The sequence below is a fragment of the Phoenix dactylifera genome, chromosome 1 (genome assembly GCF_051530095.1).
Source record: "Phoenix dactylifera cultivar Ajwa chromosome 1, Ajwa_hap1_PhDact_Kaust_v1.1, whole genome shotgun sequence".
Taxonomy (NCBI): Eukaryota; Viridiplantae; Streptophyta; class Magnoliopsida; order Arecales; family Arecaceae; genus Phoenix; species Phoenix dactylifera.
Window position 1 is genome coordinate 56,080,001 of NC_143190.1, and position 20,085 is coordinate 56,100,085.

General features: G+C 39.4%; 3 protein-coding genes across 3 annotated transcripts in view; all 3 read left to right on the forward strand.

Annotated features, from left to right (window-relative positions):
- Positions 1-4,164, forward strand: part of LOC103714346 (glucan endo-1,3-beta-glucosidase 13-like) — a 5,064-nt gene extending 900 nt beyond the window's left edge. Inside the window, exons 2-4 of the mRNA XM_008801553.4 lie at positions 1-1,113; positions 3,643-3,673; positions 3,764-4,164. The exon at positions 1-1,113 is cut by the window's left edge and continues 162 nt beyond it. Coding sequence (XP_008799775.3) covers positions 1-1,113; positions 3,643-3,673; positions 3,764-3,896 — 1,277 coding nt within the window. The 3' untranslated portion in view covers positions 3,897-4,164. The remainder of the gene's footprint in view (positions 1,114-3,642; positions 3,674-3,763) is intronic.
- A 1,110-nt stretch (positions 4,165-5,274) lies between these two features.
- On the forward strand, positions 5,275-11,343 carry DER1 (DERLIN-1). Its single transcript, XM_008801554.5, has 7 exons — positions 5,275-5,497; positions 6,366-6,501; positions 9,434-9,507; positions 9,619-9,712; positions 9,869-9,997; positions 10,081-10,241; positions 11,015-11,343. Exons 1-7 carry the CDS (start codon positions 5,481-5,483, stop codon positions 11,127-11,129), a joined length of 726 nt encoding a protein of 241 aa, XP_008799776.2. The 5' UTR covers positions 5,275-5,480; the 3' UTR covers positions 11,130-11,343.
- A 2,475-nt stretch (positions 11,344-13,818) lies between these two features.
- LOC103714348 (profilin) lies at positions 13,819-19,238 on the forward strand. Its single transcript, XM_008801556.5, has 3 exons — positions 13,819-14,058; positions 15,655-15,792; positions 18,782-19,238. Exons 1-3 carry the CDS (start codon positions 13,936-13,938, stop codon positions 18,914-18,916), a joined length of 396 nt encoding a protein of 131 aa, XP_008799778.1. The 5' UTR covers positions 13,819-13,935; the 3' UTR covers positions 18,917-19,238.
- The last annotated feature ends 847 nt before the right edge of the window (positions 19,239-20,085 follow it).

The following is a 20,085-nucleotide window of genomic DNA, read 5'->3' on the forward strand; positions in this document are numbered from 1 at the left end:
TGGAGCTCATGATTGGGGTCCCGAACTCCGACTTGCTTGCCTTCTCTCAGTACCAGTCCAATGTCGACACTTGGCTTAAGAACAGCATCCTTCCCTACTACCCGGCGACCAAGATCACATACATTACAGTAGGCGCTGAGGTTACTGAAAGCCCCGTCAATGTCTCTTCACTTGTCGTGCCGGCCATGGTCCATGTTCAAACTGCTCTGAAGAAGGCTGGGTTGCATAAAAGGATCAAAGTGTCGAGTACTCATTCGCTTGGAGTTTTGTCGAGATCCTTTCCACCATCTGCCGGGGCTTTCAACAGCAGCTATGCTTTCTTTTTGAAACCAATGCTGGAGTTTCTTGTGGAAAACCAATCCCCATTCATGGTGGATCTCTATCCTTACTATGCTTATAGAGCTTCGCCGACAAATGTCTCTTTGAATTACGTACTGTTCTCATCGTCATCTTCGGATGTCATCGATCCAAATACTGGTTTGGTTTACACCAGCATGTTCGACGCTCAGCTGGATGCTGTCTTTTTCGCGCTCATGGCTCTAAATTTCAGGACTCTGAAGGTTATGGTTACTGAATCAGGGTGGCCTAACAAGGGCTCTGCCAAAGAAACTGCTGCAACTCCAGATGATGCTCAGACTTACAACACCAATCTTATTCGCCATGTCATCAATGATACAGGAACTCCGGCAAAGCCGGGGGAGGAGATCGATGTCTATATATTTTCACTGTTCAATGAGAATAGGAAGCCTGGGCTGGAATCAGAGAGGAATTGGGGGCTGTTCTACCCTGACCGAACTAGCGTCTATAGTCTCGACTTGACTGGCAGAGGGAATGTGGATGGCATTACAGGGGCAAACATTACAAGTTCTAATGGGACTTGGTGCGTTGCTTCAAGCAATGCTTCAGAACTGGATCTGCAAAATGCCTTGAATTGGGCTTGCGGTTCTGGCAATGTCGATTGTTCGGCGATTCAGCCTAGCCAGCCTTGTTATCAACCGGATACTTTGGCTTCTCATGCGTCATATGCCTTTAATAGCTATTATCAGCAGAATGGGGCTACTGATGTTGCTTGTAGCTTTGGAGGTGCAGGGCTAAGGACAAGAAAAGATCCAAGTAAGCATGCCCATCTTATCACATCCTGATCAAAATATGAAATAATAGAAGTATCTTTGTTCCAAGGTGTTTGATGCAACTTTCGGATTTTTCTCTAATTCATACAACTATCCTTCTCCCATTTCATGTCATTTTGCATCTCACCTCCAGCATGGATGGATAAGTCTGATTTTGTTTTCCTACCAGTAGAATAACCCTCATTCTATAATAAATTAACTATAATATTAAATACCTGTGTATTAGTGATTTCTATTATCAGAAATATCCTAAACATTCCATAATTGGTGGATGTGCGATACAAAATTGTGCCATGATATGGAGTAATGCTAATGGTGCAAAACTTAGGAAACATAAATGCCATTCTCGATCCCCCATTATAGGATGTCTGCTATGTGATCCAACAACCTATAACACAATGACAAAGTTTGTAATGATGCGAGAACACTGCATAGCTTGTACATGCATATGCTGTATAATATCTACTGATGAGATTAAACTTCTATGGACAATGTATCATGCAAACGTGCTAGAACTTTGATCTGCAAACAATAAGACTTAATTGTGCAATTCAGTATTCATGACAAATTCAGCAAAATTATGAGGACATACCTTGCACATGTGTGCTGCCCATATTTATATCTGCCAGTGTCTGCTATTGTTTGGTGCCCCCTGTTCCCCACCGTCACTGATCTTGCATTATATTGATCTTGCATCAGGGCTACCATCAGAATTCAGAACCATTCCAACTGTTGTCATTATCGCTTGCCTACCATTGCCACAACAAACCACATTATGCTTGATATGATGACCTCCATATGGACACCTGATTTGGCATTTAGTCACTTCCAAGCTGATACCTTATTTCAATTAGGATTTTTCGATCGTTGAGCCTCTGTATGAATTCCAATAACAAATAGTCCTGAGCCTTCAGAAACATTTACTTCTGAAACCTATTCAAAGTTCAAGATGAATCTCAAATGATCCCTTGTGTTAGGCTGTTAGCGCAATAATATGCCTTGCACGACCCATTTAGAACTTCATCCATTTCCTCAGCCACCTGGTTCGATCTTTATGACCACGAAAATGTGATAACTAGTGCCTGTTTTGTAGCTTAATGACCAGGGTATGCGTGATCTGGGCACCATGGTAGGGAGACTAGAAAGGCAGAAAAAGTTGGTGGAAAGGAGAGCACCTACCTGTAGGTGGTATGGTTGCTGTTGGGTTCTCCAACCTTCCCATTAGGATGCAGATTGGAGATGTCATAATGGCATGGATAAAGGACATCGATCACTTGGATAGGCAGGGAGAATCTCTAGAAGTACACTAATGGTTGAAAGGGATTGGATCACTATACATCAGGACACAAGCCTGGCCTTGTTGGGAAAGTGGCTTTAGGGATTTAGGGGTCAAGAAGAGGAAGACAAGATCCCTGAATGTCATGACCTTGTTAAAGATCAGGTTGATTCAAAGAAAAGAAATTGATTTGTCCCCATGTAGTTTAGGTGAATTCCAATTTTATATCACATTCTGGCATGAAAAACCTTGTCGTTTGTCACAGTTCAAAAATCAAATTGAAACTCGTGGAGCATAAGTTTCTTGACAATCGCCTCATATTTAATCTCAAAAGCCACCAAATGCCTCAAAATGATATTAATAGTAATTTTTGGCCATGAATAGTTGAATGGCTTTTTATATTTTTAAGATGGCATGAATTCTTTTGCAATTTCTTAGATATCTCTCAGATTGACTAATACATGTGTGTTGATTAGTGTGAGTTGTGATGCCTCCTTCAACATTTCCAAATAATGCCCTTGACAACTTAATGACAAAATCAATCTGGATTCTAACATCCTCCAATTACAGCAGCTCACATACCCAGCCCCTCGTTGACTGTTGACTGAATGAAATTTGAAGTTGTAATAGCCCTTACACTGCTTCTTTTGCGAAATATTTTCTCCTCTATCATACTGGTTCAAGTTATCCTAAAATAACCTTTGTCAGTGGTAGTAGGGTTGTATCTTTCTCACAAAAGGAGGATTCACCTTCCTTCGCACGAATCCGCCATTGGATCATCCACGGCACAGATCTCAGAGCACTCCGAACTCTATTATTCATCCACCTGCACAGATCTCAAAGCGACAAGTGGATGACCCAAAGGTGGATTTGCGTGAAGGAAGATGGTTCCTTCTTTCGCGCGAAAGATATGCCCCTGACCCTTGTCAGTCAGTTCATACCAATCTTTAGGGCTGCTACGCTGAGAGCTCTCCGAGACAAAAAAAAAGAAAATTTTTGGATGAAGGCTTCACTATTATTTAAGTTTGATAGGTATTTTGTGCCTCTTGAGAAGGTTTCTAGGTCTAAAAGCTAACTAAGCTTACTTCATGCGGCTTAATTTCTGAAATTTGCACTATTACTAGAACATAATAACGCCATTTTAGCACCATTTTTAGATTCTCGAAGAACGATTACTTCTTGTCCTTTCAATCTTTTCTCACATGATTATTCCTTGATACATTGATTTGTCTGCAGGTTATGAAAATTGCATTTATGCAACCTCAGGGTATGTATATACTAATCTTTTTGTTAGCATTCAGTGGATCAAACTGTACAAACTCCTTAACTGAAATGGTCTCTACTTGCACGCTTACAGTAAATTGAGCAGTGGAAATTCTACAACATCAGCTGTTTCATCAAGAGCACAGGGTGGTATCCAGAAGAAGCTTATGGAAGTCCTGCTCTTTATGTTGTTACTCTCATTTGCTCCGGTTTTAGGCATCGCCTGAAGCCCTCATAGCTTGGGGAAGAGTTTTGCTTAAGACGAATGGCTGGATAGATGGGGGAGGAGGCTGTCTTAAGAAGGAAAAATTATCTTATATGTCTCATAGTCATGAGGGGTGTATCCATATGTATGTACATTCATTCTCTGATTACATGCAGGTTAGAATAGTTTGATTGTAGATTTTTTTGGGGGACCTTGTCTTGTCTGATCATATAAGCAGTCTTTTGAATTCTGTGAATTGGTTATGGAAGGATAAAAACTTGGAGTGTCCATTGGCCAGGTCATAAACTGTTCCACTTGAGCTAGCCTTATTTTACAAACTCCACCTTTCTTGCAGCGCCATGATTGTTGTCCATGTTATCCTACAAAATTCCCATGCTAGTACTTAGTGTTTTTTTTTTTTTTTTGATGTGTTTTTGTAAAGAACATGCGCAGAATGCATGCGATCCTATCCATCTAGTTAGGATGTTCAAATTTCTAATGTAGCATCTGAGAAAGTATCTAGCTCGAACCTAATTAGAGAGTCTTAATAAGTTGACCCAAAGTATGGTATACACTATATACAATTGTGCTCTTGGCAGTTTTGCTTTTCTTCAATATAATTCCATACTAATTTGGGATATAAAATATTTTATTTCATCATATTTTTAGTCTATTGAGTCATAGAATTGCTGAAATATACTTATCTAAGATCTCAATCAATCTAATATTAACCTAGTAACTCGGAAAAGTGTTCAATTTTTTCATTTTAAATTATTTATATAACCTAATTTAATCTAATTAGTCTGATCAAACCCAGTCTTCTTCGATAATAACCAGGCCAAACTGGAGTTTAGTTTAAGATGGGACTAGGTTGGACAAATCTGATGCTATATTGGATTAAGATAGAGTTAGGTTAGGTTGGGCTTATCCAAACTGTAGCCCTAGTCCTTTGAGAATATATATATATATATAATATATATATATATATTAAAACAGATATTTTATATATTATGAGTATGGATACACCTAATAGAATCAGTAAACAACAAATCCCAAAGTGCCCTAGGCAATTCCGTTTCTCTGGCCCACAGGGTGCCTTTTGAGTGACTGGTCACATATGCAGCTATCTAGTCCGTCATTTTATTGGCCTTTCGGTATACATACTGAGTCTGAAAGACCACTCCATTTCTAACCGTCGTCCAAATATTTGGAAGTAGAAGTGTCTTCCTCTGCCACTGCACGGTCCGTTGGGCCTTGAGAGAGTATGTTGGAGAGGATGTTTTAGACCAAACTTGTTCCCTTGGAGAGAAATATGGAGAATGACCGCAGGCTATCCACTGCCGTTGGATTAGAACATCGAGCGGTCGTCGGTGACCCGCCACGTCACATAACGGTCCCTCGAGGCTTGACGGTCGCATGTGCGACTCAGCGAAGTTTCGGGTGCTCTCCAGGAGTTCCACGGAACCTTCTTTATCTCACGCCTCCGGTTGAGCATAAGCTGTTCTTGCCTTCTCTCCAACTTTTCTTGGCTTCTCTCTTCGTCTCCGTCTCCCTATCGATCGATAAGAGCAATTCCGGATCTAACGTCTCTATTCGAATTGGGGCGATGTCTACGCCCGCGGAGTAACTTCTTTACTTCTTCTAATTTTTCTTATATTTCTTCTTCGAAAATTTCTTGGTTTCTTTGTCGATATCTCTGATTTCTAATTTCTGTTGAAAAAAAATGTTTTGTCGTTTATATATTTGGCTAATTGAAAATAATTTCTAAAAGACTGTATTTTTTTTGGCGAATTTGTCTTCGAAGTCTTCGAGATGCCGTTTATATGGAGTTATAGGTTACCGGGTTTGTTATTTTTAAAATTAGTTGGATTTAGATCTCTGCTGGGGTTTTGATGCTAATCTTCGGGTGAAGCTTGATCCGTGTCCCCAAAGAAGGGGAAGGGTTAGTTTTTGTGGGCAATTGGGAGGGTTGCTATCGCTCTTTAGGGTTTGATTTTGCGTATAATCACCATTGAGGGCCAGCGATATAATTATTTTATTTATTTCATGTTGATGACTACAATACCTTCCTTTCGAGTTTTAGAACTAGTGTGGCTTGCTTCTAAATGTAATTTTCAGAATCTGAGGAGTCTCCTAACTCGTGCTAATATCTGAAGTTGAAGGATTTAAAATTTGTACCAGTGATGTTGTCTTTCTTTATCTGTTGGAAACATTTCTTAAAACCTTTCATCATGCTTGAGTGCCTAGACCGAGTAACCCAAGCTGCATAAATTATCTGACTTGAAAAGAAGCCCATGTCATGGCTTGTTCCTGGAACCAATGGTGTACATTTTCCATGCATGTATTTTTAATTTTGCATATTATATGCCTAAAGAGAATCTTTCTCTCTTGGAATTTAATTAGCGCGATGCTTGAGATTTGATGTAGTTTGGGTTAGTGTTTTGTTTGGTAACTTTGCTGTACTTTGTGATTTTTTTTAAAAAAAATTCAGATTCTATAATTCTCTTCCACCAATAAGCAAGGGATACGGGACCCTGTGTTTGCTGACCACAGTGGCATGTCAGTTAGGAATACTTCCTCCTGCAAGTATTGCACTATACTATCCGTTTGTACTTTCACATTTTCAGGTACCATGCTCAATCTTTTTTTTTACCCTACTAAGGTTTTTCTCTCCCTTATAATATTGCATAGTTTGTTCAGGAAGTCATCGTACTTAAATGTTTATGTTCTATAACAAGTGGCGTTGACATAACATGTATTGACAAGTTTATTAAGTTTAAGTAGCAGTCTTATTCATTGTAAAATTTTTTACCATTTTGTCCGCTGGGAATTCTGTTACTAGTCAGCAGTCCATTGTTCATTTTAATCTTGCTCATTTGTACATATCATTCTCTTTGGAGTGCTAAACAAGTCATCTTTTATTTGTATTGGAGTCTTTGTGAAACCAATTTTCTGAAAATTATGCTGTTCTATTGCCTTTAGTCAAACAAGAGTTATATAATGAAAGAATATAAATCTAGCTCAGCTTATATTGGATTTATGCATTTGTTCTCTTTTCAATTAACTAGGCCTATCATGGTCATATAATGAAAGATATACACTAGGTCTACATTGTGCTGAGCAATCTTGTCGAGATTCTTGCAACATTGGTCAGTAGTGGGGTTCCCTTAAATTCTCGGACTAACGTTAACCTTATAATAACATGGCCCAATTTACAAGGCAATTTGAGGCATCTTATTAGGATCATTCACTGACCAATCCTCATTTAGCATGCTGTAACCTGCTTTATTGACCAATTATGCGAAAGCCGAAGGAAAAGGTATAGTGTTCAACATAAAAATGCCAATTGTCCTTGTTGGGTTTGACATCGTGGTGAATGCAGTCGTACATGCCACTTGTTTTTATGGCTATGGTTAGCAATCAAGGTATCTTATGCATGTCAACCAACAAAATCTCTTTGCATCATTGCCTTTCTTGACATGCAGCAAGAGAATCCATAGCCTTCTAGCAACTCATGTTCCAAGAGAGTGTCATCATTATTTACATTTTTCCTAGTATTCTTGGATGAATGATCACATTGCCACCCTGGTCTGTGACCAATATAATCATCGACCTTCACAAAATTGGTAAGATGCACCTTTTTTTTATGTATGTATGTATTAAAGGTAAAAGTATTATTCTTAGGGTGTGTGCACTACTGCAACTAATTATCTCACTAATGAGCCAGGTGACCTTCTATGCTGAGTCCCTCGTCATCACTTTTCAAGTAACATATGAAGTTTTATGATGTGCCTCTAGAAATATGCTTAGTTGCATTGAAGCTTTTTCACCTTTAGTTCAGGCCTTTGAATTGGTGAAAAGTACATCCATACTTATAGGTTGCCTTCATACAGCTTAACTTCAGTTGGATCAACCCTAACCCAATGTGAACAGTGCTGCATTACTTATCTAATGCAACAAGCATTCCACTTGCTGAATGCCCCTTTATGTCTGTATAATTAATAATATAGAGTTGATTCCATCCTCACTAAAAAGGGTGGCCTAGTACACGAGGCTCCCACCATTAAGGGGTCTGGAGAGGGCCAGATTATGTAGCCTTACCCTCGTATGCAGAGAGGCATTTTCTGAGTTTTAAACCAACGACCTGTCATCATGGAGCAACCTTACTGTTTTATCAAGGCTCACCCTCTCGATTCCATCATTACTAAATATATAATACGTCAACTTCTCTTTCACTAGCCTTTGAACTATTGTGGTAGTGGTAAGGATGACCTGAGGGAGTGAAATATGATATCCTTACTATAGAATCTTTTTTGGCTTGGATTTGGTATGAAGCATATATAAGTTGTTCGGAAGGAGAAGGGGCCTTGCAGTCATCAGGGTAGGGAAGGATAGGAAGAAGATGAGAAACAAGAATCAAGAACGGGGAAGTGGAGGAGAATATTGGTGATACAAGGATTTTGAAGATCATTAGGTTGGAACATAGAGGGGCACAGGTTGGTTGGGAGGTAGAAGACGCTAAAGGATGATTGGAGCTAGGTAGGGAGAAAGCGGACAATAAAGAATTTTTCCCAAGAATTAATGGAGTCATATACAATGGAGGAGTTGGTGGAATTTGGGCAAGAGGTGAAGAAAGAAGTATAAATGGACATGCAATCCTAAGCCATGGACTTGACCTATCACCAGGAGCACCAAGGAGTATATGTATATCAAGATTAATGGCCTCTCTCATGCACTTGCTGGTTGCAACCATTATTTTTCTCAAAGTAATTGTAATCCCTTGATATATTTATGTCCCTTCATAATCCCGATTGTGCCCACAAATTTAGATGGGAACTCTGACTCTTTATTATCTTTGCTATCAAAAGTTTTTTTACCAAATACTCATTGGCTGTCAGATGATCTTTAGTTGATCTAGAATATCCTCTGCTACGAAACTTTCATGTTTGATCATCACATCCTCCAGCAAGGTCATCTTTATTGAATCTTTTAGCATTGTTTAGGATATATTGACGCGAGCAAATCTATGGCTGGACTTCGTATCTTTCTTGGCTCCAATCTCTTGGTATCTTAAACACCAAATATATAGTAAATGTTGAAATCTAATAACATAACTGTAGGGCTATCAGTGGGGTGGACCACCCTGTTCAGCCTGAGCGGCTCAACCTGAAAAAAGATAAGGCTCAGGCTCTGTTTCACAGCCACAGAGGGGGGAGAGGGAGAGGGAGGGAGAGAGAGGGGGAGTGTGTGTGTTCTGAGCCAGGTCTGGGCATGTAAACTTGCTGAAAATGAACTTGGCCTGGTCCAGGACCAACCCGACCTGAAAACTTACCCAATACTCTGGTGCCAGCTTTGGCCTGGGCCTCTCTTGGGCTTGAGATAGGACATTATATGTTAATTGGATGTCCCATATGTCTAGTCTCAAACCCTGATTCAGTCTCATTGTGTCCCACATTTCCACGTTCTCCTAGTGGGATGCATAATATTTCACGCGAGAGAATAAAGATTTCTGTGAGAATATTTTGAATAATTCCGAACTAAATCTGACTTTATTTGCAGGTGTGGAGGTTGCTCACAAACTTTTTCTTTCTTGGTAAATTTTCAATCAACTTTGGAATTCGTCTTCTCATGATGTAAGCTTCTGGGTATCCTTCTAGTTTTATTATGTGATTTTAGCAGATTTGCAGGAGTTTTAACAAAATTATCGTGCTTCTGACTTGATAATAAATGTATTTGGCTTGTAGAGCAAGATATGGAGTACAGTTGGAGAGAGGTCCTTTCGACAAGCGTACTGCAGACTTTTTATGGATGATGATGTTTGGAGCATTCTCATTGTTGGTAAGTGAGATCTTCTTTTTGGATAGCCTCTTTCTCTACCATCATCTCTTTGTAATTAATATATTTTGATTGTAATATTGGGTGCTTGTAATCATAGAAATACTCCTCCAACAAGCTAGCTAACCTTTTCTTAATTTTGGTACTTAATAATTGTAGGCTTTGTCTGCCATCCCTCCTCTATGGTCCCCTTTCTTAGGGATTTCACTGGTCTTTATGCTTCTCTATGTTTGGAGCAGAGAGTTTCCAGATGCCCAGATCAACATTTATGGCCTTGTTACACTAAAAGTATGCTAACTTCAGTAATTCTTGGTTCCCCTAAAATTTTTGGTGAATCCTCACATTTGTATTTCCTTTGCTTTCATCTGTAGGCATTTTATCTACCATGGGCAATGCTTGCACTGGATGTTATCTTTGGTTCGCCGCTTATGCCTGACCTACTGGGAATTATCGCTGGGCATCTATACTACTTCCTAACGGTGTTGCATCCTCTTGCTGGTGGGAAAAATATTCTGAAGACTCCAAATTGGGTGTATCCTTTTTCATGTCATTCTGATGCACTATTACCTCTATTTCTGTGTTTTATCGGTGTGGGGTTTTCACCTGGCTCTTGTCAATCTACCAGTTATTTGTATTTATGCACCATTCCTTGGATGTGTTTAAGTCCCCATGCATTTGTCTGAAACTTCTATCGGCAGTCAAATGCATCATTCGTAACATTTGGGCTTGTTTGGATGTTCAATTACCCAATCCATAAGATATCTCCCATGCTGGTTAGGGGTTGCTAGGGAAAGGAAGAGAGGCGAAAAAGAATTGGAATGAAGAGATGATTCTTGGTACCCAAAAATTTTGTGAATACAGGGTCTATGAAGTCTCGTGATCCCTATAATTCTTGTGCCTCATGCCTTTCTTTCCCGCATTCCCACTCAGCTTGAGAGATATCACTTAAATGACCTGGTTTGCCATTCAACTTGGCTGTTATAAGTTACATTTATGAGTTTTCAGAGCCTAAGCTTCATCCAAGGAATGGGCCTACAATTTACCAAGTCTGTTTTTAAGACTGCTGTGGCAGCTGCCTATAAGGTGTCGTTAAACTGCTTGATCTTGTTTTTCTGGAAGAGTTTTCTTTGTATGGTAAAATATTTCTATGTATATTTTTGATTGAAATAATTTCTAGTTGATTTCAAAATGGACAAGACCATTTAATTCAGGAGCATTTGGTTGTGTACTCGAAGCAATCACCTCATCTAGGGAACCAAACAAGGCATTTCTTTCAGTGAGAACCTTGACTGTTTTGTTTTACAGACACAGATTAGTTGCTCGGTGGGCAATACGATCGCAAGCCTATTCCTCCGCGAGGCCTAATGATACGACTGCTGGTGTGGCCTTCCGGGGGCGAAGCTATAGGTTAAATAGATGACTGGATCATCCTAGCTGCGCAGCTAGTTGTGTTCTGCTTGATGTAACTTGTTCTTGAAGGTCCTTTTAGGTTCAAGTTAGAAGTAAGAGAAAAAAGATTGTTATGTAGTTCAGTGAGCAATTTGAAAATCCTTGTTTCAACTCATGCTAATTGTGAATTGAGGAAGAAGTGTCATTTTCCGGAAATGTTATCGATCGAGATATATTTATGATTACTGATCAGTGTCCGAGTCGATTAATACGATCTTAGTGGCATCTGCATATTTATTTTGCAGCAAAGTCTCTTGGCAGGCAAGTATGATTATTCTCCACTACAAATTTAAATATTTTCGATACTGTGAAGAACTTTTTTCACTTGTGTATGTCGTCTCAAATTTACAAGCATGTTTTGCTTGAAAGCCCAACTTGGCTATAGATTCTGGTCAATATCTATCAAATTCTCAGATAAAAAATGCAAAATAATTTGATTCAAGTCCCCAAACTTCGAGGAGATGTTTGAGAATGTTTTTTTTTTTTTGTTTGTTTTTTGTGGTAGGAGGAACAGGGAGAAATGGTCCCTGATATGGAACCAGAATTTGTTAAGAAATATAAAGCTTTTGTCCTCATCATTCCATTTTCATCGTATTGTATTGGTTGCTGGCTCCGGGCCATTCTTCCCGCTGCCCCTATCAAAAGTAAAAAAGAGAAAATATGAATAGAAAAAGTAAGGTCCTCCAGCCAAGTCCTATCGATAGCTTCGTAGCAACATCTAGCCAGCTATTCGCGCTTGTTCGGGCGTGCCTTAGGCCAATATTGTCGTAAGATTTATTGAGCTTTTAAAATGAAGATGACCGTGGTCGTTATGGCCTTTTATACTAAACATATTTTATGAGCGGACATATATTTAGTCGCATATGGTTATTCGCTGAATAGATTTTGGATATTTATACAGAATTAAAAAATCTAAATAATATTTTCTGACTAGTCTTTTTGGATGAGATCGTGGATTATTACACAAGATATCAGAGTGGATCCGGCCCATAACCACCTATGTGAACTAGGGGATACTGCAGCACGGATCCATTGGAGTTGACCGCGAGTCTAATGAGGACGCCTGGACCTGAATGAGAGGAGTATGTGAGAATCTGTGCGGCGTATGTTTAGTTCCACATCGGTTATTCGTTGGATGGATCTTGGGTACTTATACAGGATCAAAAAATTTAAATAATATTTTTCGACTAGTCATTTTGGATCAGGTTTTAAATTATTACCTACTTTCTAAAGGCCGCATTATTTGGCAAAATTATTGTGCATACAAATAATATAATTATGTCACGTTATTGAGCCGTTTAATGCTTTGAGATTGAATCAACGGCCGCTGGGAAAACCTTGAGCTGGGGTCCACAGCGCGTGCCCAATTACCTTGTAAAGCAAAGCACCGCTGTCCGCGGCCATCAGGCCAAGCTGGTGTGGGCCCCGCTCGTACCAATCCGCTTTGGTCTCATCATCACACCCACGCTCAGATTTCTTTCCATCTTTCCTCCAAGGCAAATCTTGCCACGGTCCCACCGCCGCATCCAATCAAATCAATCTCGGCCGTTGGATCTTCCGGACGATACAGAATACGCTCCTGTAGTGGCTTCACATCAGAAGCTCCCACCGGGAAGAGGTGGTACTCCTTCGTAATTTGGGGCCCATGGTGGGCGAAACGTAATCGGGGAGCGCGCATTTTTCGGGTGGTTCTATATACACCCCCCCTATTGCTCAGGACACCCCCCAAAAATTAAAAAAAAATTAAATACTCTCTACACCCCCCCCATTTGCTAAGGACACCCCTAAAAAATTAAAAATTCCTAAATTACCCCCCACCCTCCCCACCCCCTCACCTAAATTGCTCTCTACACCCCCCAAACCCCCCCCCCCCACCCCGCTCTTCCCCTCCAAAACACCCGCCGGCTTCTCCCTTCCGCCCAAAAAACCTCGTCTCAAGCACCTCGCCGGCGGCCAAACCCCCTCCGTCTCCCTTTGAACTGTTCCGCCCAAAGCACCTCGCCAACGCCCAAAACCCCCCCGTTCCCCCTTCTTCCTCTCGTCGCCGGCATTCTGTTCGGCTGCACAGAGCCGGACAGAACCCTTCTGTTCGGCTGCACAGTGCCGGACAGAAGCCTTCTGTCCGGCACTGTGCAGCCGAACAGAAGAGTTCGGTTGAGGGTTGCCGAACAGAAGGCTTCTGTTCGGCACTGTGCAGCCGAACAGAAGGCTTCTGTTCGGCACTGTGCAGCCGAACAGAAGCCTTTTGTTCGGCGATCCAGTGCCGAACGGAGCACGAACCGTGAAAAAAAAAAAATTCGAAACAAGGTGGAACACGTACCTTTGCGGCCGATTCTTCGTCCCAAATCACTAGTTGCTTGTCCATGCTTCGAATGGGGCTTAAATCTCCTTCAAAGATCGTCTAAACGATGTAAATGGATCGAGGGGTTTAAGGGGGGTTTGAGGGGGTTTTTTTTTTCTTTTCAAAACGAAACGGAGGAGGAGGAAGGGGGGGTGTATGAGAAAATTTCAAGGGCAATATGGTAATTACACTAAAGGTTAGTTTGGGTATTTTTTTTTGGTTTTTGGGGTGTCCTGAGCAATAGGGGGGGTGTATATAGAACTACCCGCATTTTTCCCCTTTATTAAAGCCGGACTTGAGGGGCGCTTATTCGATCGGGTTGAACGGGTGTTTGAACCACCGGAGGAGGCTTCACGTTTCTCCATCCAAAGTTATAGAAACCGAGACACCAAACGGAGGCCAGGAAGAAGAGAAGTGAGAAAGCGAGAGAGACAAGATGTCGTGGCAAACGTACGTCGACGAGCACCTCATGTGCGATCTCGACGGCCAGCACCTTACCGCCGCGGCAATCGTCGGGCACGATGGCAGCGTCTGGGCCCAGAGCTCATCGTTCCCTCAGGTATAATTCTTTCCGACATCGCTGGATCTTAGCTTTTTTTTTTTTTCATTTGTTTTATATAGATCGGATTCCATCTGGATTCGGGAGGCATTTGATCCGCGCGAGGGTGGCGGACTAGATCGATCCCATGCGTGCATTGGATTTCGACGAGCTCGTATTTTTTTTTTTGTTCCCGTCATCGTTTTCTGATGGATCGAGTAAATCTTGTTGGTTTCCATTCACAATATCTTTGCATGCAATGGTTTTGATTAAATATGATCAGTTTTGGTTCTGCATGCATTGTTCGTTGGTTTGGTCTGATCTAGCTTCAATAGGATGGTTTCGGCAATGTGGTTGGAATTGTGGTTTTGGACTTTGCATGCACTGCTTGGATCGGTTGATTTGGTTTCAGATGGTCGACGTGATTGTATATGGCAATGTGGATTACATGGCGGTTGATCCAGACAATAACTGGCATTCTAAGAATATTTCTCTATAACATTACCGTTTTATGCATTTAGAAATCAACAAACTTTTTTGGCAGCATTTGTTATTTTATTCTGTTTTTAATGGTTAATTTTTTTAAAAAATATATTGTTTTATGTAATTCAGAATTTGATTATGTCTCACTGTTGGAATCTGTTTTACTCTTCTTTTTTTTTTTTATTTTAAGTTTCTGCTAAAAGTTTTGTAACGGTGCAATTTCCTCCACACACACACACACACACACTCTCTCTCTCCGATCACTAATTTTTCAGTATGTATTTGATGATTGTAGATATCACCTATGTAGAATCTGCATATAACCTGGTGGCAAGTTGCAGGTTTCAACAGCATAGCATTTTGATCTCATGAAAAGGATACGCTGTGGATTGATTTCCTGTAAACAGCATTTTTATAAGTTTGTTTATTCATTAGTGAAGCTCAGCGAATGTTAGTTTGAGCATGTCAACAGAATTGAGGAAGGGGAAGCATCATCTGTTGTATATATACATATCAACACTCCTGAGTGGTGTATTTATGCACAGTAGTTGGAATAATTTTTCTCCTTTGGGAAAAGGAAATTAAAGATGAGGACATGAACATCTAGATCAAATTTATGGTTTAAGGTTCTATTTATGTGGATGCCATTGCTTTTGCATTGTTTGGAGCAGTTCTCCATACAAGTTTCTGTAATCTGGGAAGCTTTGCCTGACTTTTGGCTTGGGCATGAAAATTGGTAAACTCCAAATTCTACTGCAGCATTGCATGTTACTTCCCTCCTTGTTGATTTGTTATCCAATGAAATCACCTTGTGCAATATGGTGACTGAGTCTTTTGTCTTTTTGAATTTTTATAAAAAGAATTTTTTTATTTCTCCATTGGGATCTTTTTTTGTTATATTGACAAATAATTTTGCATCATATGATTTTCTGATGCTCTGTTCTTGATTATTTTGGATGCTTCTTGTTGCCTCTCCAGCTGCAACCAACATTTATTGCTTCAAGATGTTACGTGTTAGTTTTTCTTTTCCTGCTAATTTGTATATAGCTGTTCAATAGTATTCTCCTTTTTACTGTGTTCTTTATCTTCCATTAATACAGAGGGAATTTTCTTTTTCTTGTTGCATGTGTGTAGTTCAAGCCTGAGGAGATCACTAATATAATGAATGATTTTGCTGAACCGGGATCCCTTGCTCCCACTGGTTTATATCTTGGGTCAACAAAATATATGGTAATCCAAGGAGAACCTGGAGCTGTTATCCGTGGAAAGAAGGTGAACACTTTCTTTCTTACATGCTTCCTTGAGAGATATGTGGATCATTTATTTATGTGTTTTTCTGAAACTGGTCACCTAAGGAAAAGCCAAAAGCAATCAAATGAGCTTCCACACACCTCTTAAATGTGTTGACGTATGTGCTTTTTAGTCAAATCTTATAAATTAATAAAAAATATAAATTAATCCCACCGTATCCCATTCTTAATTATAAATAAATAATCCAGGTAATAGAAATCTGATACGCCTCACAATTTTTTGAGCGAAAAAGTGGAAGAGACCACCAGCCCAATCAACCAAAACAGGCCAAAGGCATACATTTTATGTAAAATTATGCAAATTTATCTGTGGTTTCTTGTTTTGGTGGCTTACAGGCTATTTCATTTGGTGTAGAAGTTGGTTTTGGATTGAATTTTCTTGGTTTTATTTATATCTTGCCTGTTTTTTTTTCGGTCATAGGTTCAAAGGCTGTTCGACTGAATTCATTAACACTTCAAAACTACAGACCTTTCAGTGAAGATGATCATTTTGCTTCTCATTTATCCTTTTTCCCCCCTTTTTTTTGTTTTTCTTGTTGCCTTCACCTTTTGCATTGCTGCTCCTGCAGGTTCCACAGACCCCGCAGTACTTAACACTCCTCACTACCATTATTGATGCACAGCTGCTGCTACAAAATCCTCACTTTATACCACTTTTCTTCTTAGAGTTGGTTTAGGTTGCTATGTTTGTTTTTATCCTTTTTTTTCCATGCCTGTTTCAATATAACAAACACTAGTATATGTGCTGGAATTTCGTAGAACTTCCTATTGTTTAAGTCAAACAAAATATCCTTGCTGTGGTATGACTCTCTAACAAATGAGTCATGCTCTGTTGTAGCGTTTAAAATGCTCTGCTGTTTGTCTAATGCCTCGTTAACTGGACAATAGAAGAAGCTTTTTCCAGTTGTTTTCTACTTTTTCAATTTTCATGCATTTATATATTCATCTGGCTTTGATAATTGTCTTTCAATTTTTATGGTACTTCCATATCCATCTTTTATTTGAATTCCATTTTGTGGTTTAGCTTTCATGAATGTGATGCTTTATTTTAATTATACTGATTACCAAATTCCTTTGATATTCAAGTTCTTGTGGTTTTATCTTCAAAATATCAATCAACGTGCATCATTTTATGACTATCAAACCAAGTTACAAATTAATATTTACTACTGCAAAACAGATGGTTATTGTGCATACATGTGTACTTGATGTTAATTGGTTGCTGTTTTACAGGGGCCAGTGTCAAATATATTTGCGATGACTATAATGAATGAGCTGTAGCATAGCTGCAAAATTCCCAAAACAGGACAAAAGAAAAACACTTTTTATAGGCTGGATGTACACCTGTGACCCTCTAATTTTTGTTTGCTGCAACAATGAACAACATGTTTGCCATCAGATTTTTCAGGATTCTCGTGATCCCAAATTATATGCTGAAATGGAGCTAAATGTCCAAATTTAACCCCAGGCAGCTAGTTCTGCTTTATGCTTAGGATAGACAAGATGATTTCTACCAATCCTAGACTTTTCTCTTTGCCCTGCTTTTGAAATTTATGCCCTCCTCTCCCACCCCACCCCTTTCTCCCCCTTCTATCTTGTGGTATTCTAGTAAGAGTTTACTCTTATGACCTTATGCTAGGAGAACGGTAGCATATGGAGTTGCATTGTCTTCCTTCCTTCATCTTGGCATATTAACAGTTCCATGTTTCTAAGAGGTTGTATACATTAATAGGCAAGATTTGCCGTATTGGTACCAGACTCCATACTAATGCCACACTAGTACCGTGTCGGTATGGTACATAATCTTTTCAGTACACCGAGTATCAGTATGCCACCCGCACTGGATACCGATACCGAATCAGTATAATATGGTACGTTCCATACCATTCGGTTTGGACCGGTACGGCGAACTATGCTTTTAGGTGTTTATAGTAATTGACTTATGAACAAGTTTCCACCAGGCTAGCATCTGTCCATATATATGCTTAAGTGCATCGGCCCTTCTTATAATTTGTGGCTTGAATTCTACACCTTAACAAATCTTACTATGTTGTGGGAATGTTAGCAATCATTGGGAACTTTTTCATGTTTCAGAGTTGATGTAACTTCTTATTTAGGATGCATAGCGCATAGTGATTGCGTGGTATTTATATTTGAGACATGCAGTGTGATGTTGCAGTTACAATATAGCTTCCTTGATGCTTATCCAAGTTGTTCATTGAAAATGTGCAGCTTACATTAATTTGGGATCATGCTTCTGCAGCTTTTGCTATCTTTGCCTTCTACTTCTCCCCAAAAATATAAACGCTCTCTTTAGACCTCTGATATTGCCTTAGCAGTCATAACTCTAGCCCGACACTTGGGACTATTTTTCCTATGTTTTCTAACTTGTTTGTTTTCTCCATTGTCCATGGTCTTTTCAAGTTTGTGATTTGATATATATAGGGCCTTTTTTCTTGCCATTATTGTTGATTTTTGTTGTGTGTTTGCCAAATTCTGGTTGTCACCTATTTTAGATGGTTTGTTGAGGGCGCATCAGTTAATGCCTTCCTTCTGAGCTTCAGGGTACTGCTTTTGTAAGTCATTTTCCTTGTCACTCGTGCCACCACACACACAGTGATCTGGGTAGTGTTGCCATGATCACAACGATCACCTTCACATCCTTCATAATCCCTTTTCTATACATATTCTTATTTGTCTTTATATGTAGGCATCTCTGGAACAAGGATGCTCCTGTTAATTTTATAATGGGAAGATTAACACTGGCATTTTTAGTGGAAAAACATAGAAAACAATATTTGCTCATTTGAGCAATGACTGATGATGACACTTTGATTAGCTTCACAAAGATTGTGTTGCACCCCATATTTTTCCCTGCCCTGCACAAGTAGTATTGGTTGTTTATTTTTCACCTTGTTCTAAATTGAAGTCTTCCAAACTCTCTTTTGCAGGGGTCAGGGGGCGTTACTGTAAAGAAGACCAACCAAGCACTTATCTTTGGCATCTATGAGGAGCCCATGACTCCAGGCCAGTGCAACATGGTTGTGGAGAGGTTGGGTGACTACCTAATTGATCAAGGCCTATAGTTTGAGTCACTGTGTGCCTGCCTCCGACCCTATGTTATGGGATTGTGACTTTCTCTGTTTCTTCAGTTTTGAGCATGACCGGAATCCTGGTTTTCTTTGCATTTGTTTTGTGTAATGATCTTGTCAACAGACAGGATTGTTGGTCTCTTTGAGTTGTTTGTTTTGATCCCCTCTCATGTTCTTTACGTGCATTCTCCTTGCTATTGTTTTTGACATAGCTGGCTTATTGCAGTAGTACATTGCCATCAGTACCATGGTGGTTTTGGTATATATGCTCTTGTTACTTTATAAAGCAGGCAATTCCTTCAGCACCCTTTCAAAATCTATACTTGAAAGTTGCCTGTCTATAGTTTGGTGCGATATTACTTGTTGGTGCGAACTGGCTAGGTTTCAGAAGGAATAAAAACCAGTATTAAATTTGAAAATTGCATGCACGCAAACATCTATCTTCTATCCTTTCAGAAGGTTTTCTGAAGCACCTAGCAGTGACACAATCTGCTATCTGTGACTGGTGGAGTAGGCCTCTATCTTCTCCATAGGGGTTAATATCACCATGATAATTATTATTTATGCAGCAGTCTCCTACTTCTTTTTGCAAAGAGTCATGTTGGGTCTATACTAATAAATTTCTTTTTATCAGAAACTACTGCAGACTTATTTGGTTCATAGAAAGAATTTTTTTAATTAAAATATTTTTCTTAAAAAGTTGATGTTCGGAAAAGTAGTTTTTGCATGTTTGGTTGACCATAAAAAAATGTACATTCCAAAATAATTTATATTTAGTCAAGTATCACTTTCCTAAAAAATATATATATAATATCTGTTATGCCCTTAATAAACATAAATAACTTATCTCATTCTATCTAAAAGTTTAAGGGCATTGTTCAAAAAAAACTTGCTCAAATTTTTAGCCGTTGGGAATTTGATTTTTTTATGTTCTTTATGATTTTTTTTCATAAAATATGGTAATTTTATTTTCATTGGAAAGCTACTTCTATATCTTTCTCTTTTGAAAACTCCAACCAAATATAAAGCATTTTTTTTTTTTTATTGACCATACTTTCTCTTCTTGCGAACCAAATAAGTCCTGAGTTTGCTTCCTGGTGCCTAGTATATATTCTCGTATCAATCACTTATGTTTCATGTGGTTACCACAAAACCATTTGCAG

Coding starts and splice junctions, on each gene's coding strand:
- DER1 (XM_008801554.5), top strand. Junction 6,502..9,433: donor TTGTACTTTCACATTTTCAG/GTACCATGCTCA, acceptor CTTTATTTGCAG/GTGTGGAGGTTGCTCACAAA. Junction 9,998..10,080: donor ATGGCCTTGTTACACTAAAA/GTATGCTAACTT, acceptor TTTCATCTGTAG/GCATTTTATCTACCATGGGC.
- LOC103714348 (XM_008801556.5), top strand. CDS start 13,936: ATGTCGTGGCAAACGTACGTCGACGAGCACCTCATGTGCGATCTCGAC. Junction 14,059..15,654: donor AGAGCTCATCGTTCCCTCAG/GTATAATTCTTT, acceptor GCATGTGTGTAG/TTCAAGCCTGAGGAGATCAC. Junction 15,793..18,781: donor CTGTTATCCGTGGAAAGAAG/GTGAACACTTTC, acceptor TCTCTTTTGCAG/GGGTCAGGGGGCGTTACTGT.